General features: G+C 48.7%; 3 protein-coding genes and 1 non-coding gene across 4 annotated transcripts; 3 read left to right on the forward strand and 1 right to left on the reverse strand.

Annotated features, from left to right (window-relative positions):
- Window positions 1-430: 430 nt before the first annotated feature.
- On the forward strand, window positions 431-1,491 carry BYT42DRAFT_487187 (xylose reductase; the record flags this gene model as incomplete). The annotated part of the gene is made up of 2 exons (XM_051563782.1): window positions 431-767; window positions 863-1,491. 2 exons carry the CDS (start codon window positions 431-433, stop codon window positions 1,489-1,491), a joined length of 966 nt encoding a protein of 321 aa, XP_051428018.1.
- A 2,839-nt stretch (window positions 1,492-4,330) lies between these two features.
- On the reverse strand, window positions 4,331-4,404 carry BYT42DRAFT_t17. Its single transcript has one exon. It is a non-coding gene; the product is annotated as a tRNA-Ile (tRNA).
- A 630-nt stretch (window positions 4,405-5,034) lies between these two features.
- BYT42DRAFT_477340 (uncharacterized protein) lies at window positions 5,035-5,679 on the forward strand (the record flags this gene model as incomplete). The annotated part of the gene is made up of 1 exon (XM_051563640.1): window positions 5,035-5,679. A coding segment is annotated over one exon (645 nt), but the record flags the coding sequence as incomplete, so codon positions are not given.
- Window positions 5,680-9,837: 4,158 nt separating this feature from the next.
- Window positions 9,838-10,740, forward strand: BYT42DRAFT_487447 (uncharacterized protein; the record flags this gene model as incomplete). Its single annotated transcript, XM_051563802.1, has 1 exon — window positions 9,838-10,740. The coding sequence occupies one exon, from the start codon at window positions 9,838-9,840 to the stop codon at window positions 10,738-10,740; it is 903 nt and encodes a 300-aa protein (XP_051428020.1).
- Between the last annotated feature and the right edge of the window lie 2,452 nt (window positions 10,741-13,192).

The following is a 13,192-nucleotide window of genomic DNA, read 5'->3' on the forward strand; positions in this document are numbered from 1 at the left end:
ATCCTTGTACCCTGTTTCTTTTTCCCAAACATATTAGGCAATGTGCACCCATTACAAAAATTAAAGTAAAAAAAAAAAAAATTCGACCAAGTTGGGTACGAGCTGTGGGTACCCAATGCGGTGATGCAATTTGATGGAGTATCTAAGATCTAAGCCATTTTGGGAGATATGTATTTTTTCTACACGACCGCATAAACCTTAGTCAAGAGATTGAAGAAAACAGAAAACAGATTGCAATTTCCAAAAAAAGGGGGTTCATGACGACATTGGCAGGATCGATTTCAACCCGATAACCTTACTTTAATTACGGATTGATTCATCTATATAAATGCCCTGTTCTCGCAAGCTCAATTCCAACATCACCAAATCCCAGTTTTATCTGTTGATTTCTCTTTTTTATCTATAACCTTTAAAAAACCACATCACAACAATGACTATTGAATATTTGCCTCTTCAATCCGGTGATAAGATGCCTCTTATTGGTTTCGGCTGCTGGAAAGTCGATCCCAAAGATGCCCCTGAAACCATCTACAATGCCATCAAGGTTGGCTACCGCCTCATTGACAGCGCTTCCAACTACAAGAACGAAGAAGCTATTGGCAAGGGTATTAACATGGCCATCAAGGACGGTCTGGTGAAACGTGAAGAATTGTTTGTCACCACCAAACTCTGGAGTACCTATCACAAGAAGGAACATGTTCGCGAGGCTCTTGAAAAGCAACTTGAACAGCTCGGCTTGGACTATGTTGATATGTTCCTTGTTCACTGTAAGTATCATTTTGCCACATGTCAAAAAGAAAGCAACCCATCGGCCCAATTCGTGTTACTTACTTTTTGAATTTTTTTCTTCCCTTCTCGGTAGTCCCTCTTCCTTTGAAGCACGTTCCCATTGATGTCAAGTATCCTCCTGGCTGGTATCAACCGGGTGAAGACGTGATCACTTTGGACCGTGCTCCTATGCACGAATGTTGGGCTGCCATGGAACAGCTTGTGGAGGCGGGCCTCACACGCAACATCGGTGTCTCCAACTTCAATGTCCAGCTTCTCATGGATATGCTCACCTATGCCAAGATCAAGCCGGCTCTTTTGCAAGTCGAATTGCACCCCTACTTGCAGCAAGAACACCTTGTGCGCTGGGTTCAACAACAAGGCATCGCCGTAACCGCCTACTCTTCCTTTGGTCCTACCTCATTTATCGCCACGGGCTCCAAGCGCGCAAAGGGCGTGGAACCTCTCTTTGAGAACCCTACTATCAAGGACATTGCTGCCAAGTATAACCGCAACCCTTCAGAGGTCTGTTTGCGCTGGTCCCTTGAGCGCAATGTGGCTGTTGTTCCCAAGAGTTTGAATGTTGACCGCATGAAGATGAATCTTAGCGCCCTCGACTGGAAAATGGATGAGGAAGACGTTCAGGCCATCAATCAGCTTGATATGGGTCTCCGATTCAATGATCCTATGGTCAACGCTCAAAAATTGCCCATTTTCTATTAGTTGAAAAGTAGCTAGACATTCTCCGATTTATTCCCCATCACCCCATCTTTTTTCTCTTTTACCACCCTCTTCATCATAATGTAAATGTTTTTCTCTCGATTTTTCCTTTGTTACTCGCTTCCTCACCATAACCAATAAAAGAATCCGTGATATAGATATGAATTTCTTGTTCCCACACTTCAGAATAAGTGTAGGCGCCATCTAAATCTTGGTTGTTTGTTTGGTTTTTTTTTTTTTTTTTTTTTTTTTTTTTTTCGTTCAAGAGCACTATAATTTGCATTACTCTCAGCTGGCTCTATTTTCCGTAAGAATATACCTTTCAGAAGACTGATATAGGAATCAATAGAAGGAGATACAGCTCACGTATTTTTGAAATGTAGTATGTAAGCTACATTTTGCATGTACTCACATTAGCTGTCCATGGTATGCATGTACATCAAAGAAATTAAGGAATTACAGGGCGCTATTCGGACTTGTCATGATGGCGGAAAAACGAGGGCCGATACTGTATATGTTTATCCATGAAACTAACAACAGCAGCGCAATGCTAAAGCAATAAATTGGTCTATATTTACGAATCTGTCAAAATGCGCTAATACACGAGCTGGAGAAACCCATCGAACGATAACCAATCCTCCTGGATGGAAGAAGAGACTTTTTCCCCGAAAAAGCATGCACCCATTACTGACTGCTTCTTTTCGCATGCTTCTTAGGTAGATAACATTCGCACCGCTTCCCTTTTACGATTACTTAACGTTTGCTAGCTCATCTCCCGCTCATGATACGGATTGACAACCATGACAAACATGATTATGTACGATTCTTTTTGGTTTCATTACACAGAGTAACATGCCGTTGCACCCTAGACGGCAAGGTACAGTTACCCGATTTAACCAACCTTGTACAGACACAATTAGGGTCTTGATGGAGCGATATGCATCCACTCATGGCTGCTCGACTGTTATTCCGAGTTGCGCCTGATAACTTGATTATCATATTAAAAAAAATTGGGCTGAGACTCTTGTCCGGAATTTCCCTCAAAAGATTTCGGACAAGCCTTGAGCATGTAACATTATTTCCCCATATGGTTATTACAGTGACACGCTTTGGAGAGCCCTGAACAAGGAAAAATGATACTGGAAAACCTTAAAGCCCATCACGTCATGTGTGACATCCATTTCAATGGTGTCTCAGTTCCCCGCCCACCAAATAAGGTGGACACACCTTTTATCTGGTACTTATCGGACGATACCGTATTCCTCTGACACTGTCATTAAAAGTTTGTTACATTGTATATGGCAATTGATGTAAGACGCGAGCCTAATCTTATATCTGCACGAAAATACAGCTGCATCGCCCTTGCCCTATCATTATTGGCTTTTAGCACTGGATAAAATGAGAGGCATCGCCGCTTGTAAGGAATACTTGGAGTAAGCTCATAAATGATAGTCCATCGATGAAGAGAATTAAAGACCTTTTCCTTTCATCCCTTAATTACGTATTTCTGCTTTCATCTTGTTACAAGTACACGAATGGATTTACTTGCTGTCTCTTCTATTGGCAGCCTTCAATTAAAGCATCAGACCACTGTATCCAGGTAGCTGAAACATGGGCACCTATTCATTGATCAAATCTGGCTGCAACGAAAGCTTGTTGACAGCTGAGGCAGATTAAAACTCATTTTCCGTAACAACATTGATTGGAAAGGCGATCTTCTTGATTTGAGCTTCTTTAAGAAAACAATTATTATTGCGGTCGACATGCAGTATGTACAAGAGGTGAAACCGTCATTCCAAGGCCGTTGGGCTGGGAGCTCCAGAATTTGTTTCAATCCTTATACGCCACTATCATCAGTTGCTGAGATATTTCTCTACGGAACTTACTTATGCCTACATATTTGGATCTTTCGTCCTGACGCAATGCATGTCGCTGGTAGCAATATATTCGAAATACTTGTTGACAACATCTTACATGCTTGCAACTGGTTGTTACACTTGATCGATTATCTTCTCTTTTTTTTTTCGCTGCCACCTTTCTCCAGTAAAGAAAAACTCCAACAAAGGAAACAGCAAGACAACGAAGGCTATGAAGCAGAGACCGGTGAACAACTGGAGGGAAAAAAAAATTGAAGAAAAGGACGACAGAAGTATATCAGGACACTAATGGAATGTTAGAGTGGGTGGTTAAAATGTAGTGGCTCTGTTATCCACAACGTCGAGTCTTGAGTCCAAAGAGAATTAACGTGCAGCCGATCTTTTTATTTTCCCTTTCCTCCAAGGTTTTGCATTTTTTAGAACCTTCCTTTTATTTTTCTCAAGCTCCAGGGTGGACAATATCCGCAATGACATTTGCTCACACTCTTGGAAAAAGAAAAGCTTTTGCTTTACTTTAATTTTTCCCTTTCCGGAAATGTTCTCTTATATCGCCAATTTCATGCCAAAAAGAATCACGGATGCCGCGTGCTCACGTTCCCCAATAAAACAAACTTGTGCTGCCCTCTTCAGGAGCAAAAATAATTACAACTCGATTCCAATTGTCGTGGCTGAAGCGGATAACGTCCGAAAATGGTAATCAGCTTAGCATCTTGCTAAGTACAACCATCCTTTTATCAAAGTTTTAGCCGCTCAGCCATTATCCTCTTTAAGAACATAGACCGAATAAGCACATATAAATATCTCCTTATAATTGACAAAAATAAAGCGTTATCTTTCCTATCCCTAATCCTCTTGTTTCCCACTCTGGTGATCTTGCCGGTATATCAGATCCGAGTGAAGTACGACACAATTCATCATCGATTTCGCCAAAAAAAAGTAATAGCAGAAACAAGTGCTAAAAAATATGCTCACTACAGGGGTCGAACCTGTGACCTTGGCGTTATTAGCACCACGCTCTAACCAACTGAGCTAAGCGAGCACCTCTCTTTCTGGTTTTTATCATTTTTCTCGTTTTTATAGGCGGGAAAACGTTTACCCGAAATTGCGAACGCCCCATCCACACCTCAAACCTATCCATCCACCAGCCATCCTTTGCAACATCGTACATCTGTTTGGCTAGACATACCTGCCCGAATCTCAGATTTTTCCACCGACCCATCCTCTCAATATCGCTAATTTTACAAAAGTGAATCGTACGAACGAAACCTCTCGTCTGTTTTCGCCTACTACTGCTCCCGCTTTGCCCCCTGTCTTTTCGAACCCAGACCCAATTTTTGTGTCCGGCCCGCACCCGACAAATTTTATTGACACCCCGATGGCGGCCAATTTCCCCTCCATGCCATCACCCAACGCCAACCAATTTGAGGCTTTATGTGCCCAAATGGCTCACCTGACCTCCCAAGTCTCCACTTACGAAGCGAAATTCGCTAAACTCGACTCCCTGCTCGCCGAAGTGGATGCACTCCGAGCAGAGAACACCAACCTCCGTGCCGACAATGAGGCCCTCCAAGCTCGTTTAGCCGCCGCACTGTCCCCACGCCCCACTTCTGCTGCTGTGACCTCCACCACCTCTTCGCCTGCCAAACCCTCAGGCACAAAAACCGCCAAGCCCTCCTCTTCCGTTCCCCTTGGCTCCGATCAGTCCTCATGGGCTACTGTGACCAAAAAATATCGCCCGGTCCAACCTGTTGCTCTCGCCCGCCGTCAGGCTGCTGCTGCCCGTGCCTTCCAACCAAACGATGGCCCCACAGGTTATAAATACCTGTATGTTCCTCGCTCCCGCCGATTGACCCGGCAAGAAGTCCGTTCGCGGCTTCGACGTTTGGGCATTGACCCATACCGCGTCCTCGACATCATATTCCCAGCTCGTTCCGTTATTGGACTTCTTGTCCATGTTCAATACTATGAATTTGCTATGGCCCAAATTGTGAACTCCAAAATTCAACCGCTCACCGATTTCGACCCCCTGGCTATCACCATCATTGGTGACCCTGAAATAAAACAAATGCCCATTCCCGATCAAGAAGCCTTTGTGTTTGATCTCCACCGCAGCCGATGTGAACGCGCAATTTCCCATCTGCCATACCACATTGCCTCCCCTGTTGCCCGCTCCTTCCTTGCTGACGGCATTTTGGACGACGCCGATCTGCCAAAACTGCTGTACAAATGTCGTGGTGCCCCTCCCCAGCCCATCAAGGATGCTGAATCCACCGACGGTAGCTCCAACGACCCGGATCAACCCATGACCGATGCTGACGACGCTCCCCTTACTGAAACATTTTAAATATGACGACCGTTTCTCCACATCTATTTTCTACAGTCACTCCGTTAATTCACAACACTTCTCCATCATCCATCCCACTCAACATTGGCCTGTGGAACGCCAATGGTTTACAAGCTTCCCTGGTTGATGATCTCCTCCGCCATTGTTCCTCCTTTTCCCTCGTCTTTGTTACCGAAACCTGGCTACTGTCACCCAACAAACTTCGTACCCATTGGCCCCAGCATCACCTCTACGGTTCTTCGGTTGCCGGTAATTTCCGTGGTAGCGAAGGTGTCTCTGCTCTCATCCACCCGGATTTTCCACTTCCTGTCACTCCTTTCCCACTTCCCTCTAAATATGCCCTTGGTATTCGCCTGGGTCCCTCTCTACGCCTGATCTGTCTCTACCTCCCGCCTTCTCTTTCCCTCGATGCTGTCTCCAATGTGCTCTCCTCTATTCCGCTCACCGACGATACCATCATTTGTGGGGATCTCAACGCCCGCCTTGGCACTGTTACTGGAGATCGCATCAGCACTCCACGTGGTCAGTTGCTACAGGACTGGGTCAACGAACGCTCCTTAACAATTCTCAACTCTTCCCTCGCGTATGGCATCCCTACTTACCACACTTTCCGCAACCACCAAGTTCACAGTAGCATTGTGGATTATTTTATTACCAACCTTCCCGCTCTCCCCCAGTCCCACCTCCATATTTTTTCTGATCTCTCCCTTGGGTCTGATCATAAGTTGATGTCGCTCTTATTCAACTACACACCTCCCAATTCCACCACTCCCTCCACTCCTTCACCCTCTCCCCGCCGTCTCTGGAATTTATCTCGCCTCAAAGAATTCGACGTTAACCAGTTGTACGTTGCCACCTTTCATTCATTATCACAACCACTCACAGAGACGCTTCAACAGCTATCCTCTGATCCCCCTCCCACATGTCCACCCATTGATCAACTCAATGCCGCTCTCAACACCGCCATTTATTCCGCTTTGGATAAATCGGTTGGTGTCCGAAACCCCCGCCCTCACAAATGGCAAACATTTTGGAATGCCGAACTGCAAACACTGGCTGATCACCGGGATCGCACTTACCGTAGGTGGTGTCGGGCCGTTGGCCTGGATAAAGCCCCTTGGTGGGATAAACACCAACATGCCGCCAACCTTTTCCGAAGTGCTGTTAGACGAGCGAAACGACAAGCATGGCGTACGTTTTGTGATACTTTGGCCCGTGGGGATTTCCCCAAAGCGATGTCAAAAATTAAATCCATCCGCAACCGTCGCCGCCAACAAGTGACCTTCTGCCATCCTGATGGACCTGCCGCTGGTGCTACTGCCATGCGTGACCACCTGGACACAGTGTATTCTGGTAATGGTTTACCATTGATCCGTCCTCCACCGCTTTCTTCTCCCGCTCCTCTACTCCCATTTCAGCCGTCTACGGACCCCACCATACCTTCCTTTGATTCTGACATCATTGCCAAGACCATTGATCGCCTCCCTCGACGCAAAGCTCCCGGATCGGATCACATCTGTACGGAGATGCTTTTACCGATCAAGTCTCTTCTGGCCCCCATCCTCTCATTAATTTTCGACCTTTGTGTCCAATGGGCATATGTCCCCTCCCTCTGGCGTGAAGCTCAAGTCGTCCCAATCCACAAGAAAGGTGATGCTTCTTCGCCCAGTAATTACCGCCCCATCTCACTCACCTCCATCATCCGAAAACTCTTTGAAATGTGTCTCTTGCCCTTTGTGGAACTCGCTGCTCCCCCCCTCGATGTCTCTCAAGGTGGCTTTCGGCATCAACGTAGTGCGTTGGATCAAGCCCTCTGCTTGCATGACTTGATGCGCGCCTACCGCGATCGCCATAATCATTACCCGGTAGTTGCATTCCTGGACATCAAGTCCGCTTATGATACCGTCGACCGACGTGTTATCTGGCAATCTCTTCTTGCTTGTTCTGCCCCCCCAGCCCTGGTATCCCTTCTTGCCCACATGTTTGATGATGTCTCCATTACGGTCCTGCTCAGCAATCATGTCTCCACTCCTTTCGTCCCTGCCACTGGTGTCCTACAAGGCTCAGTCCTCAGTCCGTTCCTTTACTCAATATACATCAACACCTTACCTGTTCTCCTTCGCTCCGCTGCTTCCCTTCCCACCACGTCCGTCCTATCTTGTTCCCCTACTCGTCCACCTCCCTACAATGTCGCTCCACCTTTTGGCCTTCCTTTCGGTCCCCTTTCCATTCCTTCCTCTGATCCCTCGCCCACCCCCATCAACTGTCTATTATACGCAGATGATGTGGCCCTCGTTGGTTCTGCCCGTGATGTCCAGCACATGTTGTCGCTTGCTGAGGCCCACTCGGTTGCTCTTGGTTACAAATGGAGTCCCTCCAAATGTGCCATCTTAAATGCGCCAGTTCCCAGTTCGCGCAGCTACGTTAGGTTGAGTCTCTACAACGTTCCCCTCCCACCAGTCGATGAATTCATTTATCTTGGTATACCCTTCCGCTCCAAAGGCATCGATGTTTCTGCCATGATCCGCCATCGCGCGCAAAGCACCTTCCTCGCCATGTCTCAACTTAACGCTATGGGCCTGAACCGCAATGGTTTTCCGTTGCTATTCTCGGTTCGGATATACGCTGCCTTCGTCCGCCCCAAGTTGGAGTATGGATTGGCCATTGCCCACTTGCTAAAAAAAGAATACGCCGAGCTCGAACGTGTACAAGATCGTTGCCTCCGAATGATCGTTGGCGGCCATCGCACATCCTCCACCCAAGTTCTGAAGCACCTGTGCAACCTTCCGACCATGTCTTTTCGTGCAGACACCTTAGTGCTGAAGTTTTGCCTTCGTACCGGCTGGCTCCCGGACGATTGCCTCCTTACGCTCCTTTCACCTTCCGTTCCTTTGTCTCTTCTCTCTCGTCTCCGTGAGCGAAAAATCGCTCGCGATTATCCCATGGATGATTCCTCTCCCTCACGTCTTAAGCGATGGCTACGCCAATATCGCCAGACCCATTTCACCGCCTTCCTTGCTTCCACCGATCGTGTTCTCATTCGTGCTTGCCGATCGTCACTCGAAATTGATCCTGTTCTTTTTGTCCCGGCTTCCCGGCCCGATCGTAGTCGCCTTGTGCGATGGCGTATGGGGTGGCTACCAGGAAAACCTCGTCCGTGCGCCTGTGGCTTTGGTGAGACCAAACGATCCCATTTGATGGTTTGCCACAAGATCCCTTCGACCCTTTGGGATAGCCTCCCCTTTCCTCCTTCGGATTTTACTGGTGTCCGATTGGATTATACACTCAACCAGTTGCCAACCTCCCGTTCCGCTGCCATGCCCACCTTTTGGTCCGACCTCTGTACCATTCTTTGGCACATCGACCAACTGTGCAATCCCGACGGCGATTATAGCACTGATCCCACCCCGGGCCAAGTTTGGCCTGCTGTTTCTGTCTCTACCCCTGGTGAAGCGCGCCTGGATCTCCCTCTGGCATCTTCCTCCCACTGCCACAACCATTAGAGCACGTTGCGGAGGAGACCATGGAGTGAACGGTGGCGTCTTAGCTAGTGTTCCTCACCCTTTCTTTTGCCTTTTTGCACCTCTGTGAGATTCTATAGGTGTTCTTTTTCGTTTCCCCCTTTCCTTTGTTTCTCATGATGGTATGGCCTATAGAGGACCCTGCAAAGGGTCGATTGGCCATCCCTCCAATAAACTTATACACTTTCGACTGAGCTAAGCGAGCACCTCTCTTTCTGGTTTTTATCACTTTTCTCGTTTTTATAGGCGGGAAAACGTTTACCCGAAATTGCGAACGCCCCATCCACACCTCAAACCTATCCACCCATCAGCCATCCTTTGCAATATCGTACATCTGTTTGGCTAGACATACCTGCCCGAATCTCAGATTTTTCCACCGATCCATCCTCTCAATATCGCTAATTTTACAAAAGTGAATCGTACGAACGAAACCTCTCGTCTTTTTTCGCCTACTACTGCTCCCGCTTTGCCCCCCGTCTTTTCGAACCCAGACCCAATTTTTCTGTCCGGCCCGCACCCGACAAATTTTATTGACACCCCGATGGCGGCCAATTTCCCCTCCATGCCATCACCCAACGCCAACCAATTTGAGGCTTTATGTGCCCAAATGGCTCACCTGACCTCCCAAGTCTCCACTTACGAAGCGAAATTCGCTAAACTCGACTCCCTGCTCGCCGAAGTGGATGCACTCCGAGCAGAGAACACCAACCTCCGTGCCGACAATGAGGCCCTTCAAGCTCGTTTAGCCGCCGCACTGTCCCCACACCCCACTTCTGCTGCTGTGACCTCCACCACCTCTTCGCCTGCCAAACCCTCAGGCACAAAAACCGCCAAGCCCTCCTCTTCCGTTCCCCTTGGCTCCGATCAGTCCTCATGGGCTACTGTGACCAAAAAATATCGCCCGGTCCAACCTGTTGCTCTCGCCCGCCGTCAGGCTGCTGCTGCCCGTGCCTTCCAACCAAACGATGGCCCCACAGGTTATAAATACCTGTATGTTCCTCGCTCCCGCCGATTGACCCGGCAAGAAGTCCGTTCGCGGCTTCGACGTTTGGGCATTGACCCATACCGCGTCCTCGACATCATTTTCCCAGCTCGTTCCGTTATTGGACTTCTTGTCCATGTTCAATACTATGAATTTGCTATGGCCCAAATTGTGAACTCCAAAATTCAACCGCTCACCGATTTCGACCCCCTGGCTATCACCATCATTGGTGACCCTGAAATAAAACAAATGCCCATTCCCGATCAAGAAGCCTTTGTGTTTGATCTCCACCGCAGCCGATGCGAACGCGCAATTTCCCATCTGCCATACCACATTGCCTCCCCTGTTGCCCGCTCCTTCCTTGCTGACGGCATTTTGGACGACGCCGATCTGCCAAAACTGCTGTATCAATGTCGTGGTGCCCCTCCCCAGCCCATCAAGGATGCTGAATCCACCGACGGTAGCTCCAACGACCCGGATCAACCCATGACCGATGCTGACGACGCTCCCCTTACTGAAACATTTTAAATATGACGACCGTTTCTCCACATCTATTTTCTACAGCCACTCCGTTAATTCACAACACTTCTCCATCATCCATCCCACTCAACATTGGCCTGTGGAACGCCAATGGTTTACAAGCTTCCCTGGTTGATGATCTCCTCCGCCATTGTTCCTCCTTTTCCCTCGTCTTTGTTACCGAAACCTGGCTACTGTCACCCAACAAACTTCGTACCCATTGGCCCCAGCATCACCTCTATGGTTCTTCGGTTGCCGGTAATTTCCGTGGTAGCGAAGGTGTCTCTGCTCTCATCCACCCGGATTTTCCACTTCCTGTCACTCCTTTCCCACTTCCCTCCAAATATGCCCTTGGTATTCGCCTGGGTCCCTCTCTACGCCTGATCTGTCTCTACCTCCCGCCTTCTCTTTCCCTCGATGCTGTCTCCAATGTGCTCTCCTCTATTCCGCTCACCGACGATACCATCATTTGTGGGGATCTCAACGCCCGCCTTGGCACTGTTACTGGAGATCGCATCAGCACTCCACGTGGTCAGTTGCTACAGGACTGGGTCAACGAACGCTCCTTAACAATTCTCAACTCTTCCCTCGCGTATGGCATCCCTACTTACCACACTTTCCGCAACCACCAAGTTCACAGTAGCATTGTGGATTATTTTATTACCAACCTTCCCGCTCTCCCCCAGTCCCACCTCCATATTTTTTCCGATCTCTCCCTTGGGTCTGATCATAAGTTGATGTCGCTCTTATTCAACTACACACCTCCCAATTCCACCACTCCCTCCACTCCTTCACCCTCTCCCCGCCGTCTCTGGAATTTATCTCGCCTCAAAGAATTCGACGTTAACCAGTTGTACGTTGCCACCTTTCATTCATTATCACAACCACTCACAGAGACGCTTCAACAGCTATCCTCTGATCCCCCTCCCACATGTCCACCCATTGATCAACTCAATGCCGCTCTCAACACCGCCATTTATTCCGCTTTGGATAAATCGGTTGGTGTCCGAAACCCCCGCCCTCACAAATGGCAAACATTTTGGAATGCCGAACTGCAAACACTGGCTGATCACCGGGATCGCACTTACCGTAGGTGGTGTCGGGCCGTTGGCCTGGATAAAGCCCCTTGGTGGGATAAACACCAACATGCCGCCAACCTTTTCCGAAGTGCTGTTAGACGAGCGAAACGACAAGCATGGCGCACGTTTTGTGATACTTTGGCCCGTGGGGATTTCCCCAAAGCAATGTCAAAAATTAAATCCATCCGCAACCGTCGCCGCCAACAAGTGACCTTCTGCCATCCTGATGGACCTGCCGCTGGTGCTACTGCCATGCGTGACCACCTGGACACAGTGTATTCTGGTAGTGGTTTACCATTGATCCGTCCTCCACCGCTTTCTTCTCCCGCTCCTCTACTCCCATTTCAGCCGTCTACGGACCCCACCATACCTTCCTTTGATTCTGACATTATTGCCAAGACCATTGATCGCCTCCCTCGACGCAAAGCTCCCGGATCGGATCACATCTGTACGGAGATGCTTTTACCGATCAAGTCTCTTCTGGCCCCCATCCTCTCATTAATTTTCGACCTTTGTGTCCAATGGGCATATGTCCCCTCCCTCTGGCGTGAAGCTCAAGTCGTCCCAATCCACAAGAAAGGTGATGCTTCTTCGCCCAGTAATTACCGCCCCATCTCACTCACCTCCATCATCCGAAAACTCTTTGAAATGTGTCTCTTGCCCTTTGTGGAACTCGCTGCTCCCCCCCTCGATGTCTCTCAAGGTGGCTTTCGGCATCAACGTAGTGCGTTGGATCAAGCCCTCTGCTTGCATGACTTGATGCGCGCCTACCGCGATCGCCATAATCATTACCCGGTAGTTGCATTCCTGGACATCAAGTCCGCTTATGATACCGTCGACCGACGTGTTATCTGGCAATCTCTTCTTGCTTGTTCTGCCCCCCCAGCCCTGGTATCCCTTCTTGCCCACATGTTTGATGATGTCTCCATTACGGTTCTGCTCAGCAATCATGTCTCCACTCCTTTCGTCCCTGCCACTGGTGTCCTACAAGGCTCAGTCCTCAGTCCGTTCCTTTACTCAATATACATCAACACCTTACCTGTTCTCCTTCGTTCCGCTGCTTCCCTTCCCACCACGTCCGTCCTATCTTGTTCCCCTACTCGTCCACCTCCCTACAATGTCGCTCCACCTTTTGGCCTTCCTTTCGGTCCCCTTTCCATTCCTTCCTCTGATCCCTCGCCCACCCCCATCAACTGTCTATTATACGCAGATGATGTGGCCCTCGTTGGTTCTGCCCGTGATGTCCAGCACATGTTGTCGCTTGCTGAGGCCCACTCGGTTGCTCTTGGTTACAAATGGAGTCCCTCCAAATGTGCCATCTTAAATGCGCCAGTTCCCAGTTCGCGCAGCTACGTTAGGTTGAGTCTCTACAACGTTCCCCT

Source organism: Radiomyces spectabilis (assembly GCF_025331425.1).
Source record: "Radiomyces spectabilis strain NRRL 2753 chromosome Unknown BYT42scaffold_1, whole genome shotgun sequence".
In the NCBI taxonomy this organism is placed as follows: Eukaryota; Fungi; Mucoromycota; class Mucoromycetes; order Mucorales; family Radiomycetaceae; genus Radiomyces; species Radiomyces spectabilis.